Below are 23386 nucleotides of genomic sequence, written 5' to 3' on the forward strand. Positions count from 1 at the left end.
TTAACCCTTAAATGCATGATTTTTTTAAAAACATCAGAAAAAATCATACATGTATTTTGATGTCTATTCGTTTAAAAAAAAAATTTGAAAATGATATTTCAATTTTGATATCTTATTTTATCTTATTTTATTTAATTTTGATATTTTGATATTTGAAACTAATCTTAAAAACGTTTTATATGTGTTAAATAAATGTTGCATTTCTGCAACACTATGCATTTAAGGGTTAAAAAACCTTAAAAATATGATTGTGTTCATATGAGAAACGGGCAAGTCGTCCACCTAAGTGCGATTTTATTTGATTTAATCCAGTATCGAACTGAAATGGGACAAAAAATTTCAATGTGAGTTAAGTGAAATGGTTTTGCTTTTTTTTTAAATACGCATCTGTCAATTTGTTAATACTAAAAAACCAAGATGGCCGATCTAACACAACAATAGTGGGACGTCTAACCATTGATAGAAAAGTATATGATAACAAATTAAAGCAGTTTCCATGGAAATCTGTTTGAAGAATTCTAAACCTAACTCGTATCAATAAATGTGTACGAGTTGTATCAGTTTTAAAAATTTTTGTGTTATTTCGATTAATGTAGTTGTTATTGAGTGGGGAAAAAATTTTTAACGGTGTAATTTTTCATATTACACCGGAAGTTACTGGAAAAAGCAGGTATTTGAAAAATATCTCTTCGCGATGTAAGCATTTTTCTTTCGGACCGGTTGAGTTGGACGGGATACTTGCAAACGCGAGATGAGCTTTCAAAAAATATACTTGGGGTAACTTGGGGCGAAAACTTTAATTTAGTTTTACCAAATTTGACAGTACTAGCATAATAATTAAATCGGATTAAATTGCCTATTGCAAGACGTTTTGTCTATGCTGGTTAATGCTAATACTTTTTTAGTCTTTTTTTCCTGGTATTTGCCTTGTAAACTAGTCATCGTGATAAAAACCGGCTACTTTTTCGCAATTTTCTCTTTTTGGGACTGTCAACTGGGTAAACATGGGGCATCAGGGGGGTAACTTAGAATGAAAACATTAAGTTAGTTTTAGCAAATTTGACAGTCGTGGCATTGAAACTAAACCAATGTTGGTTTAAGGGTTTTTTAAATAAAATATTAACTTTTTAAATAGAAAGAGACTAGGCAAATGGTGTATTTTAGTAGAGCCATTCAGTTTGCGTATTTAAATGACACCAAAACACTATTTTGTAAACAAAAACAATCAAACGGGAGTTAACATACAAAGAATTGATTTCAAAGCTCATTTACAACGTAAATAACAATGTGTGCATGATTCATAGATTTGCCCTCGTTTAAAATTTCCAATTTTGAGTTTTAACGTGTAACTTCGTTTCACCTACGGTTTTTTTTTGGAACAGTTGCATTCGATTAAATAAGTTCCAAGTTGGCTATTGCGTGGTAACTTAGATTTGCTTTTGCACGTTAAGAATGATCTTAAACTTAGATTGTTACATATTCAAAAACTACTCTATATCCAACTTTTTAAAAGTATTTCTTAAATTTGGGGATAGTGATGGTATCCACGGCAATGATACTGTATGGATGGCATCATACTCGGATTGAATTTAATAGTTCTCTATGGACAGTTTTTTTTCTAATTTGATTTGCAATACTTACTTGTTGACTTTTCTGGAAAAAAAAATTGTACTATACAAATAAATTTGTCTAATATTTTAATTAACATATATATACCAGTGAATCGAGTCCTATTTAAAGTTGATTTGCAAAAAAAAAACATCTCAATGACATGATTTGATTGGTCAAAAATAATAAAAGCGAGTTTTTTTTTTTATAACGAAACAAGAAAGAACCTCCGCTAAGTTTGAAAAAAAATCCGCTTGTAATGTCGCGAGGTTAGAATTATTTTGTTCTATCTCCAAGTTTAAACGTTGGGAGAAAGTTTTTGATTTTTTTCTTAAAGTAAAAATTATTTCAAGTTTTAGCTTTAATTTTTAAAGAAATAATAACTTATACTTTACGTAATTTATGTTTAAACAAATTATTTAGAAAAATATTTCTAAAATATAGCGTATTTTAAAAGTAGTCATTACTTACTAAAATTAATAATTCATTTTCTCCCAACTTTTAAAATAGGAGATAGAACAAAATAATTCTAACCTCTCGATGTTTCTCATTTGTTAACAAAACCTACCATAAATATTTCTTCTGTTCGAAACAAAAATTCGCATTTTTCTCTTACCATCAGTGAAGTTCTAACAGTACACCATTTAACAACTGTTGGTAAGCTATGCATCACAAAATTACGTAATCATAAAGCGCTCAATTCTTTTATACAGAGTGTACTTAAAAGTGGTGTTATTATTATTCTTTTTCTGGATACCTTCTTTCTGGTTTAACTTTTAGTGGATAAATTACGTATCATATATTAGTAAATCTATATACTTTTGAATAAAAGGAATTAATTAACTCTAGGAAACTAACAAATAAAAAATTTATATAAAAAAATACAAAATTTTTTTTTTTACACTGCACAAATTTAATCCTTCAAAATGACAACTTAAAAAAATGACAAAATAAAAAAAATACACAGATTGAAAAGTTTCAAAGCAACTAATATCCGCAAATTAACATAAGAGTTTAAATGTAAAAAAAAGGTTCTATTTTACAGTTCTCCGTGATATCTTGCAAATCACTGGATACATCGAACTCTGCACCCAGTGCGCTCCTACCTAGTTCTAACACGTGGCACAAAGTTTGCTGTCATGCTGCCCAAGGCGACAAAAACTTTACGTTGATATTTTTGATCTGTCAGTGGTGTTTATTTGGTAGGTGATGAAGCTGTTCAGACCAGCTCTACCAAGTAAACAAAAAAATTCATTGTTAATTATTTCAAGGTTCTTCGTCCCGTCATATACATATAGAGTTACTTTTCAAGTTCAATGCCTCCAATGGCTTGGTTGTGAACATGAATTACAGCAGGCCTTGTATTCTGTTGATTTTGGCTATTTAATATGTTAATGAAATAGATGTAAATCAAAGTGATTTCAATTTGAATGTGCGCGCCCCTTTTTAGAATCTAGGCTACATCTAAGTCTAGGTGTCAAATAAATTATGACAAAAAAAAAAAAAATGAAACATTGCAAGATCCAGACATACAGCACGTATAGATCTGTGCGTTTATTTTACTTAAATAAATTCATTTACTCACCAGATATATCTAATTCGTCTGAAGCAGAAACCATGAATTCCTCGTCAGTTAGGTTGTTTTTATTCACGTTTGGAAAATCGAATTCACTGTCACTCCTCGTTTCCATTCATTAAAAAAATTCTATCGAAGTTTGTAACGCGTCGTTAACGATTCTAAGTCGGAAGTAAAGGAAGTAAACGGATATGTACAGTTCGGCTGCCAATATTTAAGAATTTACGGTAAAAAACGACCGTATATACACGACGCCACGATCCTGGCCATACGCGCTCTGAGGTTTAAAAGGAAAAGATTATTGGGATCTTCACAGGTTCAAATCATCTAAGAGTTCATTTGTATATGATAACTAAAGACAATCTTCAGCCTAGGTTACACTCATTGCACACAGTGTTTCCACTATCTTGCTAAATAGATATTTTTGACTTGCACGCTATTAGAACTTCACTTACATTTGTTTTGAAACAATATGTTACAGAAAGTCATGGTGATTTATTATTTTTGCTTTAAGAAACGGGAAAGAATACAATTTTTTTTTTTTTTTTAGGGGGGGGGGGGTCCTTGCAGCGCGGAGGGTGATTCGGTTCAAGTGTTTTTTATTACTATAATTATTTAACTTTAGGACTTTTGAATCAAAAGAAGTAGGGCTCAGTTTCCTTTACCTAATGATAAAATAAATAAATCAACGCGTACCCGGTGCAATATTTAGTGCAGGTCAATTAAAGGAACATTTCACAAAAATTAACGTTTCGTTTGCTCTAACACCAACAAAGTGATTAAATAAAGATAAAGAAATCATTATTTTTACGAATTAAAAAAACATCAAACTTCAAAAACGCAGAAACCGTATCTTATGTATGTACTCCTTTATTCAAATTCTGAACTCAAAATTTTAGCCTAGGTAATGTTTCAGGAATCTCACGTGGTAAATTTAAAACAGATCAGAAAAATTTAAATAAGCCAGAAAAACTGAATTTAAAAAATTTGTTTTTTGTTGACCAAATGTCATGTAATGGCACAACATGCGTTGCGAATCAGCGCGCATGTATATTAGGTTACGGATTGTGTATAAACAATGTCGTTCCTAATGGTACTATGAGTCCGAAAATAATTTAAATCGAGAAGCAGTTGAATTCAAACTTTTATTACTAAGAACTATTTATTCTGTTTTATGACCACTTTAAACAAATGTGTTATCTATATCGTATTTATTCTAACTGCATCTATATTTCAGGTTAGTATTAAAATCAATGCCATCTTATAAGCTCAGCAAAGGACAAATCTGATAAGTACAAAGATTTTTAACTGCTCATTAAACGTATATTTATTTATATATTTGGTAACTACTTCAGTTCTATTTTTACTTATCTACTGCACTTGTGTGGTGCATTAAAGATTGTGTGTGCATTTGTGTGGTGCATTAAACATTCTAAACTCTTTTTTATTCTATTTTTGTGTATGTTTCTGCAATTACATCTGTCCAATATCTACTCTAGCTATAAATCAATAATTGTTAAATTTATGTGTATGTATATCATTAAAGAGATACGATTTTTTTAGTAGATCTTAATAATTTAAGATGTTTAAAGATGAGCACTTTGAAGAAGCATTATGTGAACTAGAAAATCCATTGTTGGATAACTATGAACTCTTTGTTCAATTTTCAGATGTAAAGATATATAGAAAAATAGAAGAGGTGAATTAATTGTTTTATAAACTTATAAAAACTGATTCATATTGTTCAAACTATTTTTTTAGTTTATTAATGTATAATTAGTTATTAATTAGATGAAGTATTAAAGTTTATTTAACACAAAAACTGCTATTAAATATTTTAACATGTTTGTTTGAGTTAAATTTTTTTTACAAATATACCTTGTGGATAATTATTATTTGAAATAATATTTTGATAATCTTATATTATCAAATAGAATTTTATACTTGAAAAGTTTTAATTGAAATTTTATCTGGAATGCAAGGGTTAAAAGCCCAATTTCAATGGTTTTCACCCTACATTTTAACTGGAATCTGGGTAGAGGGTCTGAGAAACTTCATATCTTTATTATATTGAAAACTTCATATCTTTGTTTGCATAACTTTCAACCTTCAATGTGTGAAAACATAAGCTAAACTAAGAAGAATATCTGTAATAGTTTGTTAGTTGCATATGAAATAAAAGTATAATTAAGTATAATGGCTTAAGGGTTACATTACTTTGCCTCTTTTGTTTATTAAATGTTAACTATAGTAAATTTGCAGCTTTTGGAATAATTACAATGTTAAGAATTAAGATTTTTTAAAGAATATTTGAGAAAAGCTAAGTTATTTTGAATTTGGAGCTCTGAAAATTAATGTAGAAATACATTACCTTATTCTGTTAGTTGAATCAAAATTCAACTAACAGATTATACTTTGATAGATAATGCGAATCAAAAAATATTATATGCTGAGAATTAATTCCATAAGAATTAAAACAGAACTAGAAAACCATTTGAGAATACTTTACTTTAGTAAGAGTTGCTAAAATGTTTAAGTTACCCTGGGTTACCTTATCACTGATTATAAAATAAAATACTTGATAAAAAAACTCAGCTTACAAAATTGCTAAAAAATGTTAAGAATTTGTACCTAATAATTGTTTTTATAACTTTTTAAACCATTAAATTTCTTCACGTCTTTACTATTTTTACTTTATGAATAATTATGAACATTTAGAATTCTGGTTTGTATGAATACAAAGTATTAGGAATCATAAATTGTGAAGCAGAAACTTGTCAAAAGGTTTATATGGACCTTGATTATCGCAAGCATTGGGATTCTTACGTAAAAGGTTAGTTTTTATTATGCTATTAACTTAGTTGTTTTTTTTTGTTTTTTCCTTTTTTTTTTTTTTTTTTTTTTTTTTTTTGATTTCAAAACTTCGTTTTTGTCTAGAACTTTTTGAAGCAAACAGTAGTGGACTACAAATTATATATTGGAATGTCAACTTCCCTTTTCCACTAGCAAATAGAGATGTATCTTTTTTATAAATATACCTAAAAGATTTTTTTTACTTTGGGTTCTCATATGTCATAACTGGACTTAAAAATCACACAATCAAAGGGTTTCTGACAGTTCTTTTTTTTTTTTATTTTTATTTTTGAAAAAGTAAACGTACTCCAAAGAATTTAGTTTTTTTACTAATCAATTTTCTATATTCTTTTAAAATGTAGTTTTTATAGCAAGCTTTTATCACTAAACAAAAAATGAAATCTTTTTTTTCTAAAATCTTTACATTTTAGTATACTTTTATTCGTGAGTGCAGAAAAATTGAAGCTAGTGAAAAAGTGACGTGGATTATATTGGCACAAAGTTATAAAACAGAATCTATTCCACCCAAACCTAAAATAGTTAGAGTGGAAAATTACAAGCAATTTCTTATCATCCAAGAACATGAGTCCAAAACCAAAGGTAAACTAGAGGCTGGTCTAATAACAATAATTTTTTTAATGCTTCATTCTTATTGCAGATACGATAAACTGATTATAAAATGTATTTAAATATTTGTTACCGAAGCACACTAGGGAAATATAAAAAAGGATGGTTGTTAGATTCAAAAATGAAATTTAGACCAAACTAATGTCTTAATTAATGGAAAATGTTTTGTTTTTTTTTCATTTTTTTTACCAGATTTACCAGAGCAACTTGGGATGTTTTTAAGTAAAATTTGATTGGTTTTCTTTTTAGTTTTTATGCATTACTTTGATAATCCTGGTGGATCTATACCAAGTTGGCTTATAAACTGGGCAGCTAAGGTATTTTCCTAAATAAATGTTGTTTTTTTTCTTAAAGTATTATTTGTAAATAATTCACTTTTTTCCTTTTTTATAAAACAATATTAATTTGATATACTTTTGCCTTCACTTAAAAACCTAAAACTACTTTATAGTTGAGAACAAACAAATAAAACATTATTTTTAGAATGGAGTGCCTTCATTTTTATCAGATATGGAGAAAGCATGCCAGGGTTACAAATCATATATATTAAGTAAAGGAATATAGTTTTGATTATGCACTAGTTTTTGGTAATTATTTATTGAATTAGTTTATTGTTCTAATGTTATCATTTTAAATTTTTATATCAATAACTAATTTTTAAAATTTTTTACTTTTTACTTTGTCAATATTTAAAGTCTGTTTTTCATTACATACAAAGAAAGCAGTTCATGTTTTATGTGTTAACAATACCCTGTCTTAATGAATAGTTAGTTTATAGACCTTTTAAGCACCCTTATAACTTCTTTTATTAAAAGATTGAAGAATCTGAATGGATGTTTGGAAATAAAATATTGTTAAAATTGTACAATAGTTGTCATTACAATAAAACTTATAAAATAATATTTAATTCATATTTTACATTTTAGGTATCATTAATTTATAGGCTATTTGAATTGTATTAGTTAATGATATATATTTTGTAACTTTATATGTTTGTATAAAATATAAAATGATTTTGTAAAAAAGATTGTTTTTAATGTTTGATTCAAAGTATTTCAGATCTCTACTGATTTTTTTTTTTTTTAAAGTTAAATTTTAAGACATTGCAAAGTTTTTATACAATCTATAATTCAAAATTATTCCTTTATTTCTATTATCACTATTAATGCCAGAAAAACAGGGTAATTAATAATTGTATTGCTATTAATGTACTTCACATTTTTAATGCTATAAGTTATTATTAGCATTATTGTATTATTCATAATGCTATAAGTTATGATTGCTGTAAGTTATTATAAGTATTATTCATAATGCTATAAGTTATTATTAACATTATTGTATTTGGTTATAAGAAAGACTATAAGACTATTTTGGACTGTAAGAAAGAAGCATAATAAAGATGGAAGTCACTCCAATCAACAGTGATATAGTGCACTTAGCAAGTGCAGTTGCAGAAGCTGAAGATGTTGCAATACCAATATTGCTGCTTGACATTAAGAGTATTTTCTTAAATTATTCTCAGAAGATTTTTTTTTACTTTTTTCTTTACTTTGTTATTATGAAATGCCTTACTTAATTGTTTTATGAAAGCTTGAATATACTTGTAGCTTTTTTTCCATAGAAATACTTGATAGCAAACAAACTGACAAGCAGCGAGCCCTTCTTTTTTGTGATATTTGGAAATTTGAAATTCCTCAAATGATCCTCACAGGTTTTTTTAAATTATTTTTCACATTAAGATAAGTTGATGAAAATTCAAATTAAAAGTAAATAACTTTACAAACACATAATGGCATATCATCATACTGTCAAGCACATCATAGCATACCATTACATCTTATGTCAAAAATTATTTTTTAGCTTGATTAAGATAAGAGTTTGTGTTGACATATGTGAAAGTTTTTACAAATGTAACATTACATATTGTTTGCAAAAGTATATTACACTCATGAGGGATTTTATTGTCTTTTGTTTTTCTAATGAGTTCTTTGATGTAAATTTTATTTTGTTTGTTAAGCTGATATTATTTTTTAGTACTGGAGCAAGACTTTCGGTTAGTTACTGGTTCATGGTTTGTTGCATGTCAACTGTGTGCCATACTGTTGGAATGCTGTTGTGGCTGTGCAGATGCAAGTAAAGATGGATACCCTCTAAAAATTACTTCTGCTATACTGAGTATTATTTTAAAAATCATTCAGAACCATAAAGGAGCTGATAAAGTAAGGGAATCTATAACATAAAATTATAATGTTAAAAAGATATTAAATTTTTTCATATCCTAATTTCAGAGAGGAATGAATAATCTATCAACATTACTTTTTAACCATAAAAGAAAAAGTAAATAAAGTTTATAAAAAAAAGTTGGATGAATCAAAGAATTCAAAAAGTTATTATAAAGTTTTGCCATTTCACAATGATTTATTTATTTACAATTTTTTTTGTTTGCTCAAGTTTATCTTTTGCTAAAACCACAGAAGATTTCTAAAAGTGAAAACATTTAAAAGTCTTCTGTGATAAGAGTTTCTACAAGCATTTCTTGTCATTGATCTGTTATTGAAGAAACAATTTCTCTTGAATAATGATCCTGGTTTACATTTTAACGAATATTAAAATAAGAATAACTTAAACAAGTATCTAAATGTGCAGAGAACTTATAAGTAGATCAAATTAAACAGACTATTGTTAAATAATTTTCAGGCTACTCAGCAGATTTTGTGTTCCAATTTGTCTATGTTGGTTTCTACATTGACAGATTGTATGAAGTCTTATCCTTCGACAACAGTTTCAGGTAATTTCCTTTATTATTTTAATAATATTATCAGTTTCATTTGTTGAAACTTTTTAAAGAGTCTGTTTATGAATTTTTCATCCACAATTTGTGAAGTTAATTTTGTCGACAATAATTTAGGTCATCTTAATATAAATTATTGTATCAATTTTTGCAATTTATTTAAATTGTTTAACACAGTTAATTCTGTGTTATTTTAAAACTTGCAATATAACAGTGTACCATGTGTGTCTGGGTAATACATTTAATGCTGTGTCATTTTAAAACTTGTAATGTGGTAGTGTACCATGTGTGTCTGGGTAATCCTTTAAATCCAAGTTGTTGAAACTTCGTCCTCTTAACAAGTTTTTTTCACGTATAAATAGTGGACCTTCTCAGCCTTTAAAGTTGACAAAAAAGGGACAGTTTTTTATTGTAGTGAATATTAAGATTGTTCTTAATTGTTAAAGCTTTTATGAATTATTGATGGTGTATTTTTTTATTTAGTTATCACTTGTAAAAAATGGGTAACATAGAGAAACTTGATCAAGCTTACAAAGATGTAAGCTTGATTAGGTTTCTCTATGTTACAAAGATGTAAGCTTTATATAGATATATATGTATATATATAATGTATTTGTAACTCTGAAATTAGCTCTGCAATTTTTTTATTTTATCTTATAGTACTAGCATCAAAGTATTTCATGCAGTTTTTTATATATGAAGATGTGAATGTATCACTGATTGCATTTTCCTGCTTAAAAAACACAATCAAAGTTGACAAGTTTGTGTTCTTACTATTTTGCTTTTTTTTCTTTTGAAATGTATTCACATGTTTGTTTTTAGCATCTGTGAATTTAAATGAACTTTATAAAGAGTTCAAATTGAACTCAGGATATTTCTAATTTCAAGTGGTTTATTGCTTAAAAGTAATTTTCATATGAAAGTGAATTTTAGTGTCATCAAAAATATACAACAACAAAAAGAGTTTAGCACTTTATGCCTTTTATTTAAACCTGAAATTCTCAAGGGAGATTTTGTAAAAATTTTTCACTTAGATCATTAGGCCAATTTATGAAACTATTGTTAAGCTTAAGTTATTTGAATATGTGCAAGTGAATGACTTGGATATTTATGATGCTTCCTTTTATTTGTTTGTAATAGAGTAATAGAATTAATATAAATTTACTAGAAATAAAGTATAAATAAAGTTAAGAAAAAATATAGTTAAATATATAAATACTGTTAAAAAGAACTGAAAAAGGCAAACTCAATAAAAATATTCGGCAGTCCTGGTTGGTTCGAAATTTGACTTAGTTTGAAGGTGATTTAAACCATTTTAGTTCGAAAATGTTTTAGTTCCTTTTTTTCTTGTTCGAAAATAAAAAAAAAAATTTTCATTCGAGAAAAATTGACAGGATTGAAGCAGAAGCAGAAATGGCTAGACAAAGACAAGAAGAAGTTGCAGCCCTGTTTGACTCAGATTCCAATTGAAATATTAACAAACATGTCCGCTACTAACAATCACATGGCACTGTATGCTGCAAAATAAGTCCTAAATTTTTATTACCATGCCGTGTCCCAATATTTACAATGCCATGGCTTAGAACAGAATTTTGTTGAATTGTCTTTTATAATCATAATATTTTTAGAGTTTTGTTCTTTTTTCAATCAATTTAAAGTTGTTTTTGTTGTTTTTACCATGGAAAATTTTTTGGTATGTGAAAATATCCAGAAAGTTTAACTGTTGGAATAGTAAGTCACAATTAAAAGTTCCTGTTTTCTCTTACGAATTGTTAACAATTTTTTCTAACTAAATCTCTTGAACTAAAATATTGCTGCTTTTTGTCAGTTCAAGCTTCCAATTTTGAAGCAAAAATTTGACACTTTTGAGCTAAGTCAAATTTCGAACCAAGCAGTACTGCTCAAAATATTTAAGTTGCTTTTTTTTAAAGTTTTTTAGTTATTATTTCATTTCATTTATTGACTATTATTAGTAAATGATAGTTAATAAATGAAAAAATATATATATAATATATGATTAATTATTTATTAAAAAAATAAAATTTGCGTTTAGTTAAAAAGTTTAAATGTTTTATATTTTTAATAAAAGCAAAAAATTTTTATATAAAAATATGAATTTCTATCGTCATAGGAGCATTTTTTATCATGTTTATGAGAGTCGTATACACAACATCATTGATGAAATTATCTTTAAAATCACCTCTACAAATGAGAGAACTCTTGCAAGGTATGCATTAAAAGTTTAATTTTTTTTACAGACGCTCTTTGATTATATTTTAGAAGATGCTCTTTGAAAATTTGTTTTAGAAGATGCTCTTTGAAAATTTGTTTTAGAAGATGCCCTTTGTTTATCTTTTTATTTTTATTTTAATTAGTAGTCTTTAGTTCTATATTTTTTAAACCTAGAGTTGGTATAAATACACTCTTGATGCTGACGTCTGTTCATCCTCAAATATGCAGTCTTTTTCCTAAAAAAAGATACAAGTAAATTTACCTTGATAATATGAATTAGTATTTTAGTATCATTAGATCATGTTTCAAGGGTTTCAAGGGATGTGTTTTAATAAAAAATGCATGCTGTATTGTTCTAGTGGTTTCAAAAAGTATTTGCAAAAATGGAAAGGACATGGTTTTGATGCTGATGTTGAGAAGCTTCTTAAGGTCCTCAATGCCTGTGAACAACGCCAGCTTGAGTCACATGTACATTTTTTTTTACTTTTTTTTAATTGAAATTTTTTGAAATTTTTTTTAATGTAAAAGAAATTAATTTAAAAATGTGTTTTTAGAAAAAGGACTTTTCTGCAACAAAAATACAATCTGTTTACAGGGGATATGTTTGCAGAAAACGGCTTCAAAAGGCACATCAATCAATCACATTGTTTAAACGGATTTATTTAGAGAGGAAAAAAGATCACGAAAAAAAAAAGTTGTATCACAATTTAGAAAAAGTCAAACTGGAACACGAGCACTCAATGAGAAGACAAACATTCTTTGTTTCGAGACAAAAAACACTTAAAGTAAGGAATGTTATCAAAACATCATAGGAGATAGTTTAATCGTCACAGAAGATAATCAAAAGTGAAAACATTTAAAAATCTTTTGTGATAATATTTCCCATAAGCATTTCTTGTCATTAATCTGTTATTGAAGAAACCATCTCTCTCGAGTAATTATCCTGGTTTACATTTGGCTATCGAGAAATTTGTTTTTGATTCCAAAAACAAATTTTTAGAAATCAAAAACAAGTTTCGTTTTTTTATTTTTTTTTTGCTTTTAAATTTTATCAGTTGGATCAGGAACATAATTGCTTTAGGACCCAAACAGTCCATAAAATGGCAGAAGAAATGTCATCCGAAATTTTTTTTTTTAACATTAAATTAATGAATTTAAAAAGTATATAAAATGGATATTTGGGGTTAAGAAATAACCAAAGTTGGAAGTAAACTCGGTAATAAACGGGTTCAGAGTTCCAAATAAAGTGAGTAATTTTTGGTGGGTTTATTTCACTGATAAAATGTTAAAGGAACCGTCTACTTGAAAAACTTTTTTATAAATGTCGATTTTTTTTTTCGTAAATATTGTTGTTATTCTTTTAGGCAATCGAGAACATTCCAGCAGAGACGGTAGATGAATTTTTTGATGGTCTGCGAAATGAAGCAGCGCAAAAAATACAAGCAACTTGGTTCGGCTATAAGACTCGAACTTTGTTAAAGTCACAAACTCCCCATTTGAAAAAAACAAAAGCTGCTATTTTAATTCAGAGAACGGTTTTTCATTTTCTTTTAATTCTTAATATAATAACTTAATAAATTATTAAATCAATTTCTGTATTTTATTTTAAGTCATCGTGTAATCTGCTTTTTATGCTATGAAGTTCACTAAATCTCATTATATCCACATATTATTGTTACCCTAATCCCCAACCATAGCTTTGTAATCATTAAAACGTATTCAAGTTATTTTTTTTCTCAATTTTTTTTTCAATGAAGAAAAAAAAGGATTGCAACAATTTTATCTTATCGCATTTTTCGATAGGTTCGTAAGTGGCTATTGAAAATTCGTAAGAGAAAACAGGAACTTTTAACTGAGCTTCTTCCACGTGGGTTAACCGATGAGCGGAAAGTTGAACTTCAATGCCTTATCGCAAATATTCGGGAGAGATTTCAGGTTTTAAATGTTTGCAAGATTTACTTTTTTTTTTATTTTTATTTTTTTATTTTTTTAAATGTCAGTTTTGATCGTAGTTCATTCAACATTTTTATGGATGTATTTAAGGTTTCAAATATCTCTGATGACGATCTAAATGTTCTTCATGAAAAGGTAAAAAAAAAAAGGAAAAAAAAAAAGAAGAAAATAAGGGAAAGGAAAGGTTTTTAGCTACTTTTTTTTCATTTATAATTTGGCGTGAAACTATCATCTTAACTATCTGTTAGAACCCCCCCCCTAACCTCTGGGGCCTCTCACAAAAGAAAGAAATTGTTAAAAGTTAAATTTTACTTAGTTAAGCATTAATCTTATTAAATTTATCTTTATGTCATGAGGAGGATGGAGGGGGGGGGGCGGGGCGACGGCAAAGTTACAAACGGAGAAGACTGGAGTCGATGAAATGTACTTTAGGATGGAAGATCATTTGTGTGCTTGGGTTTGGGTGATTCTGTTACTTTTAAATACATTTTTCTTTTGTTGCTTTAGAGTTTCAGGATGTTGAACGAACACATGATAAATTTGAGACGAGTTCGGCGTAAAGACATTCATCGTAAAGCTTTATTAGCGCAAATCCATATTCAAAACCGACAATTTTCTTTGCTTCCTTCACTTAATGACGTCAGTAAATTGCACATTGAACAATTATCTTCTCATTCAACGCCCATAATTATTGCCGCCCGTGAAGCACATTTTGATTTTCTTAAGTCTTTAAATCAGCCGTGGCGGAAGAAAACTAATATTCAGCAAAAAATGGATTTTTTAAAGACTAAAGTGTCAATAAAAGATAATATGTTTTAATTTTTTAATGAATAATTATATTGCTATTTTTATTTCATTGTCAAATAGTCGTCTTTTAAAAAAATTTGCGAAGGATTTGCCAAAGACAGATTTATTACTTTATCAGGTGGATTTTTAAGTACTGCGTCCCAAGCGATTAATCAATTCCTATTATTGCGTATGTAATGCTGAATTTTCCAAAACAGATACACAATTGCTTATCGGATCTTTGACGCACGTGATTGCTAATTCAATCTTGGATCGATGACCTTTGTGTTGCGTTTGGCAAGATAAAACACTTTAACAAAAAGTAAAATTCTAGGATAGAAAGGAAGCAACAAATATGAAACAGTGAGAAAAAAAAAATAAATCGAGCTGACAAAAGAAGTAACTCTAGGTAGCGTTTATCTATTGGTTTTTGTTTATTATTTTCTTCGTATCTTTAAATGTTTATAGTTTTAAACACAATGCTACTGAGATTAGTAAATGTTATTTAAATCGAGTTTTTTTTTGCTCGCGAAGTTGCAAAGTATTGTACCTCACAAAGGACAAACTTTAAGCAGGGAAATAAAATAACAATTTCATTTGTGCTTACGTTACATGGATATTTAAAATAGCTCTCAAACTCAAATGAAGTTTCTAGAAACCGCGTCATGTTTTGCGTTATTTTGTTTTTAAACGTTTTCCAGCTTCTTTTTATTTATTTATTTTTTCTGTCTGAAGGGCGTGCACAGAACTAAAATAAGCCTTAATTGAAAAACGACTAAAACATCGAGTTATTAACACTCCGGGGCAGATGTTTGATTAACCCTAGATACACGCAAGCGATTTCATCTTTATCGTGCACGTCCGTATTGTTGCCAGACATTAACAAAGTATTCATCTTAAAACTTATTTTAACATTTTTTTAGTTCATAAGCGTGAGAAAAAACGCAACCGATATACTTAGTTTCTAAAGACAGTTTGACTCTGCCATGGTCATTAAGAGCTTATCTTCTGCCTTTTAGCTCTAACTACCACCCAACGAGGTTAGTTGTATGGGTGTTCAAAGAAAAAATGACAGAGGGAGGGGGGCGAGACAAAAATCAAAGCTTTTGAACAAATAAACAGTATGACTCAAGACTACTTTCTATCATGAAAATCTAGTACAATGAAAAACTAGGAATAAATAACTTGCTGCGCACAATTTTCCTTTTAAAAAAAAAAATCAGAGACAGATTTCTTGTAAGTAGAAATTATATTTAAGTAAAAAACTTTTTAAAATTCCAGTTTAACGGTTGCCTTACACGCATCACACTGAGACTTATTTCCAGGTTTTTTTAAAATATAAATTCATTTATCAGTTACTTGACACGATTAACTCAAAATTTATTTATCGATTATACGAAAATCATTATAAGTACAAAAAATTATTCTTAATTTAGAAAACCGACATTTTAAAATCTTAATAACTGTAAATAAATACTTAAAATCTTGAGTAAGAAATTTTCCTTCTAACAGACAGTTGAGCTTTTTTTTTCTAGCAGCAAGTGTGATAACACTTTCAATAACTTCATTTGTTCATAATCTGTTCGCTACGATTGGCTAAAAGAAGTTTATTCCCTTCTGCGCAGAGTACAGACATTACCAGACTATACAATTTGTAAATTTGTTTTAGTCACGTGACTCAGGATAGTCTTATAATAAAAATTCATTCTTTAATTCATGAATCACGTGTCATTTGATTTCTGTAGTCGCGATACTGAAAACTGTCAGACGAATTGCGACAAGCTTTAAAAGTTAAGATTTGCCTAGCGTTTATAGTTCCGGATAAGTGTGGCTTTGAAGTTATTAACGCTACATTACAATTTTATGGCTAGTCTTTTATTGAGATTTTAGACACTATGATGTATTTTTTTTTGTAAAGTAATTTTTTAAAATGGATTTCACTTATAGATCTACGTGCAAAATACACACGTAAAAATATATTATATCATCACTAAATAACACTAGTTATCTCTGGTCTGGGTTATCCTAGCTAAAAGTCTTACCTACTATAAATTCAATTTGTTACAAAGGACAATCTTTTTTTTTTCTTTTGTTAAAATACTTGACTTAGAGAGCTGCTTGTTTAGTTAGTTTATGCTTGGAAAGCAATAATAAACACAACATTTATGCTAGTTAACTGCTAGTGTAATAATGTTACATAAATAGAATTAAATGTTTTCGCTTTGCTTTTTTTTAGCTAGTAATAAAATGATGATAAAAAAAACTGTTTTGGTTTTGTTAAACTGTTTCTTCTACAGATCTCAATTAGCTGCATGGGAAAACAATACCTATCTGAATTACTGTAAGTGTTTCTGCAAACTGTAATCTATGTGAACAAAAATTCAAGATTACTACATTTATCATGTCAATTGATTGATGTTTTTAATCTTATAATGAAAACTAGAGAATGTTTTAAAAAGCATTATTTACATGTATGTAATGTAATGTATGTATGTATTTATGATTTATGCATGTATTTATGTACAAAAAATATAAGTTTATAAACTTTTATATCTGCTTTTCAGATGCAAGATCGTCATCACAATATGTGTATCCTAAAGAAACATCTGTTGAAAACCTTGACAAAAATTTTCTGAATTGTTATTTTAAAAACTCTTTTCTCCATACAAGTAACTACATAAAATGTTTAAGTGGCTCATTTTGTTTGGCACATGCAATCTTTTTGTATTCTAACGGAAAATGGCACCTTTCAATTTTAAAACAAGGATGCTCTAATGTTAATAAAAGAGTAAACTTGGATGAATGTGCAAGTAACATCTGTGCAATATACGAAGAAGAAAAAAATAAGTTTTGTTGCTGTTCAGGTTCACTATGCAATATTCCAGTTTTATTGTCAAAGTTACCTATGAAAAACTCAACTATACATGGTATGCATTCTTTTGTCTGTGTTTTTTCAAAAAAATTTCCTTAAAGTTTTTTTTTATTCACATATGCACACACAAACAAACATAATATACGTACACACATAAATATACGTACACACATAAATATAAAAGAATATAAAAGAAATTGTAAAGTTACATAAAAGGTTATATAAATTCAAATATATATTTTTTGCTTATTTTGTCATATAGTTTTAATGTTAAGCTTTTATGTAAAAATTTTCTTGGTTTTTTCTGAATTAATTAAATTTACTTTTGTCTAAGAAATTGTACTTGACTTTTGCTAAGAGTCCAAAATACTTTGTTTTTTTTTCCTTTTCTTCTCAATGGTAGTTCAAATAAATTTGTGCAGTTTTTGACCAAACACTGTTAACCTCCCTATAACATCTGTATTAAAACCAGGTTACTTTATTTTTCCGTTTTAGATGTACCACCAAGTGGTTTTGTTCAAAGTACAACTAGTAATGCAAAAGAATCAAATACAATTAGTTTTATGCTAGTGCTCAGTTCAGTTATGGCATCTCTTTTTGTTGGTGCTATAATTATTTACTATTGGAAATTTTCTGGTAAACAAGCCTTAGAAACAAAATCTACAGAGGCTGATCTTCAAAATCAACAGACCCAAAGGTTATGTGATAAAGAGTTATCTAATCTTGATAATTATATTCATGGCTATATAGTCCACAATGGTAGTCATACTACAGTTCGTTTGGCTACATATAAAGGGAGTACAGTAATAGTTAAAGTTTATCCACCACGGTTTACTGTGCAGTTGGAAAATGAAAATGAAATATACTGCTTGCTTCCAAGACACTCAAATATAGCAAATGTAAGTCTAACTACATCAATATTTAACACAAACATGAGTATTTTTCATTAAAATTAATATTTTTCATTATTTTTCATTAAAATCTTTAATTATTTACAGATTATTATTCTAAAAAAAAAAAGATTATTAAAAATTTATTCAAAATGTAAAGGTTGAATGTTGAACATATAACTTTTGTTTATATAAACTTCATCTACAGTAACAGTGGAAAAGAGTTGAGATAATAAATCTAACAAAAGTTATGAATGTGAATTTTTTTTTATGAAAGTTATTTACTTGATAATGTATGTTAAACTGCTTTAAATCCTGTTCAAAATGGTAAAGTGTGTCTCCAATGTTTTACTGCTTTGCATCATCATGTTCTCTTTCAAACACATACTCTAAATCTGTGAAGCATAACCAGTTAAAGCTGGATAATTTGTATCTGAAATATCCACATCAATTAAATTTCATACACTAACATTTAAAAATATTTAGCATTTTTCCACAAAGGAGAGTGACTCAGATCTAATGCAATGTAATAATAATGGGTAAAAGAGAAAGATAATCATGAGTGCTTTATTCCAGTAATCTTTTGGTCGTCAAGGTGACTTCTTGTTCATAATTGTGTTGTTTTGGTGCTTCAAAGAAGCTTAAGTAAAGACTTACACTACTATTTAGGCCCACTACCAATCAAAATGAAGCAGCTGTGCTTTCTAAATTTATTGAAATTCTCTAGCTGTTGGCTGAAGAATCTCAATTATATATACACACACATATACATATATGTAAATATAGTTTATTTATATATAAACAATGTTGAAGATGAAAATGAAAAATTATTTGATGCTACATAGATTGAAGAATGTTATAAAGTTCAAAGTGCTGTATTACTAAAATAGATGACCTATAATAAATAGAGTAAATAAATTTGTTATTTCATTTTAGCTTATAAGGACTAATTTTGTTCAAAATGGTTACCTTCTACTGACATATTACTCATATGGTTCACTGTACAATTATCTTAGCACCAACACACTGACATGGAACCAACTTTTTATTATGCTAACTTCAATATCAAATGGGTTGTCATTTTTGCACTATGAATCCTCTTCTGATAAAGGTAAACTCTACATCTAGTTTTAAATGCCAAACAGGATTATCAAGATTATCAAGATATTTATTAATAACTCAACTGGCTTATGTTTTAATAGCTCAACTTGTTTATATTTTAATAGCTCATTTTGTTTACATTTTAGTAGTTCAACTTATTTCTTTTTTAATAACTCAATTGGTTTAGTTTTTAATAGCTCAACTAATTTATTTTTCATTAGCTCGCCTGGTTTATTTTTTAATAGCTCGCCTGGTTTATTTTTTAATAGCTCGACCTGTTATTGTACATCAAGATTTAAATAGCAGAAACATTCTAGTGAAAGACAATGGCGAATGTGTGCTTGCTGATTTTAAATTCTCTCTCAGGATAGGTGTTTCAAATCATAGTGAAAAATTTTCTTTAGTAAGATTTTTTTGTCTTTTTTTTGTTTGTTTGTTTTTTAATTATTTTTTATTTATTTTCTGCTTTTTTTGATAGAAGAAACCTTCTTTAGGTAGGTTCAGCTGTTTATGCTGCACCTGAAGTTTTGACTCAGTCAATTATACCACAAAAATGGTGCGAGGCTTTTAAAAAAGTGGATATTTATGCATTGGCTCTGGTTATGTGGGAGTTATGCAAACGCTGTCCTGCATTCTATAAACCAGGTTATTTTACTCTTGCAAAAATATGTTAATTTTTAATATTTAAGGTAAATTTAATTATCCAAATTATAATAATATCAAATTATCCAAATATAATAATCTTAAATAACTTTACAAATCATCTAATTTTGTACAATTCTTATTTACATGATATTTCTGTTGCCATCAAATCCAGCAATCAGTCAAACATAATAAAGCACTTATTTTTTTTTTTTAAATTTTTGATATGTATATGGTACTACTTTCAAGTGTAAGTTCCAATAGTAAAGATATAAAAAAAGTGAAGTTCACAAAAAGTTCACATGCTTTCTTTTTAAAATTTCTTGAAAAATCTAATAACAGTACTAAGTTGATAAGAGTTCTCTTTTTTTTTTTTAAAGTGATTTAAATGTTGTGCAATATTCTGCACAACAACAGTAAAAACTAAGTATAAATATTTTAAAGCTTTTAACAAAAATGTCCTATTTAAGTATTTAAAATCCCTGTCATCCTTGTTTTGACCAATAACAGTTAATAATTTTCTCTCTTTTTTTTATAAATCTTCTCAGATGGTTAAATCTTGTTTAGAATAAATAATACCATGAACAATATCATAATAATATAAAACATCTTGAAAATTTAGTTTTTTATTGATAATGGTGATGATCGATGTTGAGCTTAAATACATTTAAAAGTCTTACAGAAATCTTTAAAAAACCCAAACACCTTTTAAAAAAAAAACCCAAATACCCCTTATTTTTAAAAACTATTCTTCTTTTTGCCATATTGAAATTTGGTTAAAAAAGTGAAAGTAGTAACCTGATTATGATCTTCAAAATTGAAATTAATTTATTAAAAAAAAATTAATTTAGTTTAAACCTCAAACGGCTTTATTTACAAAAAGTTATAACTGACCAAAACCATGTAATTGAAATTTTAACATTCTGTGCCAATAAAAATTCAATTTTACAATTTTGAAATTTTAAGTAGAATGTTTTTTTCTCAATAATTCAAAGAATTTATCACCCAAAACCATGGATTTAGTGTTCATGGTCAATTATTAATAGGCATCTTTGTATTTGATCTTTGAAACTTTCTGCAGAAAATGTTTCATGAAGTCCATCTGCTTTTCAAAAGCTAATTGTTAAAGCTTTTTTTTTTTACAACCATCAAAAGATTTGACACCATAGCAAGAAAAGTTATCTGGCACAACATGAAAAGTTTTCTTCATAAAAAATTTTTTTTTGCACTTTAAAAAAAATCATTAACAGTTTTATTGTTTAATCGTAAAGTTAAAATCAGTAGTTGATAATTACATCAACTGGATATCTTTCTGATGTGGAAGAAAAGATTAGACTTAAGGTGTTTATGTAGAAATTACTTTAATAATTAAATCCTTAGCCACACATGTATGAAAAAATTTTAGATGTAATATGATGTTATACTGTATGAAATGAATTCATGTAGAGATTTTAGAAAAACTAGATATAGTTTGAAATTGTACTTCTAAAAATGTAGCATGAACCATAAAAAAACTCACAAAAATAGCGATAGCGACTCAGTATACGCAATAAGCAATCAATGCTGCCAAAAATGATTGTATTGCACTTCAAGTTGAGCTGAGAATGCAATCTATATAGAATGATGCTCATTTTCCAGAGTTTAAAAATTTCAACTTTACAACCAAGTTATTAAATTGGGTTAGTGTTAAGGCAAGAGAAGGCAACAGAGGATATCATGTTTTAATTATTGAAGATTTATTAAATGATGATTCATTCAACTTAAGTCTAAGAAAAAGTTTGTTGCTTGTATTTCTTTGGAATATTTAAGAAATTATGAATCTGTTCTTTTCTTATCAAATAATCTTAAGTAAAAGCCCCGTTTACCTGGTCTGAAAATATATAAGCATTAATAAATCTTATCAAATAATCTTAAGTAAAAGCCCCGTTTACCTGGTCTGAAAATATATAAGCATTAATAAATCTTATCAAATAATCTTAAGTAAAAGCCCCGTTTACCTGGTCTGAAAATATATAAGCATTAATAAATCTTATCAAATAATCTTAAGTAAAAGCCCCGTTTACCTGGTCTGAAAATATATAAGCATTAATAAATCTTATCAAATAATCTTAAGTAAAAGCCCCGTTTACCTGGTCTGAAAATATATAAGCATTAATAAATCTTATCAAATAATCTTAAGTAAAAGCCCCGTTTACCTGGTCTGAAAATATATAAGCATTAATAAATCTTATCAAATAATCTTAAGTAAAAGCCCCGTTTACCTGGTCTGAAAATATATAAGCATTAATAAATCTTATCAAATAATCTTAAGTAAAAGCCCCGTTTACCTGGTCTGAAAATATATAAGCATTAATAAATCTTGATTTGATTTTTAATCAAAAAGTGAAATCAATGGTTCATGAACAAAATGAAAATGGGGAAAAAAACTTCTCCAATTTTAAGTTTTGATTAAAAAGATTTTTTTTTTGTTTTGTTTTTTCAAGTTTTTAAATATTTTTTTGAAAAATGAATCGTCTTTGTTTATATAGTTTATATAGTTTGTTTATATAGTTTACATAGTTTTTTTTTTTTTTTTTTTTAGAAGCTGTAATAGAAGGCTGCACTTTACCGTATGTTGTAGAGCTAGGCATTCATCCATGCATACAAAAAGTAAAAAACTTAGTATGTTTGGAGAACAAAAGACCGAAATTCCCAAGTGAATGGAAAAAAGACGATCCTGTAAATGCAATTATTATTAGTAGTAGTAACTTTTATAGTTTTTTTTTATTCTGTTGGGTTGATGCTTCTTGTTTGTTTTTACTTATAAAATGTTTTTGTTATCCCAAGAAACATTTCAAATTTAGATCATCGAAATGGTGAAAATGATAATTACCAAATGCTGGGATCAAAACCCCTCTCTCAGGTTATCTTCTTCGTGCATATTGAGCCAAGTAAAAAATTTTCAAAATAAAAAATTTAAAGAATGTTGTCCGTCTCATAAATTAACAGTTATACAAATAATTCCGGAAGTGCTCAATGAAAACTAGAAAACAAGAATCGTAATTGTTACGCTAATTGCTCTTGTGTTTCATAGCCATCCCGTTACCCCAAAAAGTCGGTGATTTTTGAAGAATAGAACTTTTTGAATTCTTTAACAGCATTTGTGTTATATGTAAAAATAAAAATTCTGTTATTAAAGTAGTAAATAAAAACTGTTCAGTTTTGTTTAATTCTTTGTTAAATTTATCCCCTGTGAATTCTGAGAATTCTTTGTTAAATTTTTCCCCTGTTAATTCTGAGAATTCTTTGATAAAAACACTAAGCTCCACTCTCAAGAAACATAAAGTAAATGATTACACGAGATTTTCTGTAATTTTTTTTGTAAGAAAATAAAAATTTTCAAGTTGCACTGTTGGTCCATTTCGGTCTAAAAAGTGTTCAAAAATGCTAGTTTTTACTAATTTGCATTATTTTGA

At 27.7% G+C, this 23386-nt stretch overlaps 3 protein-coding genes across 9 annotated transcripts; all 3 read left to right on the forward strand.

The window, feature by feature from the left end:
- Positions 1 to 4416: 4416 nt before the first annotated feature.
- On the forward strand, positions 4417 to 7547 carry LOC145190290 (phosphatidylcholine transfer protein-like). Of its 3 annotated transcripts, none has more exons than XM_090089807.1 (7): positions 4417 to 4476; positions 4767 to 4883; positions 5903 to 6017; positions 6122 to 6201; positions 6469 to 6637; positions 6914 to 6981; positions 7148 to 7547. In XM_090089807.1, the coding sequence occupies exons 2-7, from the start codon at positions 4767 to 4769 to the stop codon at positions 7226 to 7228; spliced, it is 630 nt and encodes a 209-aa protein (XP_089945933.1). In that variant the 5' UTR covers positions 4417 to 4476; the 3' UTR covers positions 7229 to 7547. The 3 variants fall into 3 exon arrangements, with proteins under 3 accessions (XP_089945933.1, XP_089945931.1, XP_089945932.1); XM_090089805.1 differs by having other exon boundaries at positions 4748 to 4883; positions 7148 to 7537; XM_090089806.1 differs by lacking the exon at positions 4417 to 4476 and adding an exon at positions 4481 to 4505 and having other exon boundaries at positions 4748 to 4883; positions 7148 to 7537.
- A 438-nt stretch (positions 7548 to 7985) lies between these two features.
- On the forward strand, positions 7986 to 14543 carry LOC149886558 (IQ calmodulin-binding motif-containing protein 1-like). 4 transcript variants are annotated; one of them, XM_090089811.1, is made up of 13 exons: positions 7991 to 8163; positions 8286 to 8375; positions 8699 to 8883; positions 9362 to 9452; positions 10116 to 10215; positions 11587 to 11682; positions 11862 to 11939; positions 12047 to 12155; positions 12242 to 12472; positions 13052 to 13222; positions 13491 to 13622; positions 13731 to 13824; positions 14148 to 14543. In XM_090089811.1, exons 1-13 carry the CDS (start codon positions 8064 to 8066, stop codon positions 14198 to 14200), a joined length of 1530 nt encoding a protein of 509 aa, XP_089945937.1. In that variant the 5' UTR covers positions 7991 to 8063; the 3' UTR covers positions 14201 to 14543. The 4 variants fall into 4 exon arrangements, with proteins under 4 accessions (XP_089945936.1, XP_089945937.1, XP_089945935.1 ...); XM_090089809.1 differs by having other exon boundaries at positions 13731 to 13775; XM_090089810.1 differs by having other exon boundaries at positions 7986 to 8163; positions 13491 to 13824; positions 14148 to 14398.
- A 1676-nt stretch (positions 14544 to 16219) lies between these two features.
- Positions 16220 to 23140, forward strand: LOC149886559 (bone morphogenetic protein receptor type-2-like). 2 transcript variants are annotated; one of them, XR_016453167.1, is made up of 8 exons: positions 16220 to 16767; positions 16991 to 17353; positions 17794 to 18197; positions 19125 to 19299; positions 19559 to 19692; positions 19768 to 19934; positions 22513 to 22649; positions 22775 to 23140. XR_016453167.1 is itself a non-coding variant. In XM_090089812.1 (8 exons), the coding sequence occupies exons 1-8, from the start codon at positions 16638 to 16640 to the stop codon at positions 22955 to 22957; spliced, it is 1677 nt and encodes a 558-aa protein (XP_089945938.1). In that variant the 5' UTR covers positions 16220 to 16637; the 3' UTR covers positions 22958 to 23140. The 2 variants fall into 2 exon arrangements, 1 of the variants encoding a protein (XP_089945938.1); XM_090089812.1 differs by having other exon boundaries at positions 19784 to 19934.
- Positions 23141 to 23386: the final 246 nt, after the last annotated feature.

The sequence above is a fragment of the Hydra viridissima genome, unplaced genomic scaffold, assembly GCF_058129835.1.
Source record: "Hydra viridissima isolate aposymbiotic clone 2 unplaced genomic scaffold, HvirCarnegie_v1 scaffold_6, whole genome shotgun sequence".
Taxonomy (NCBI): Eukaryota; Metazoa; Cnidaria; class Hydrozoa; order Anthoathecata; family Hydridae; genus Hydra; species Hydra viridissima.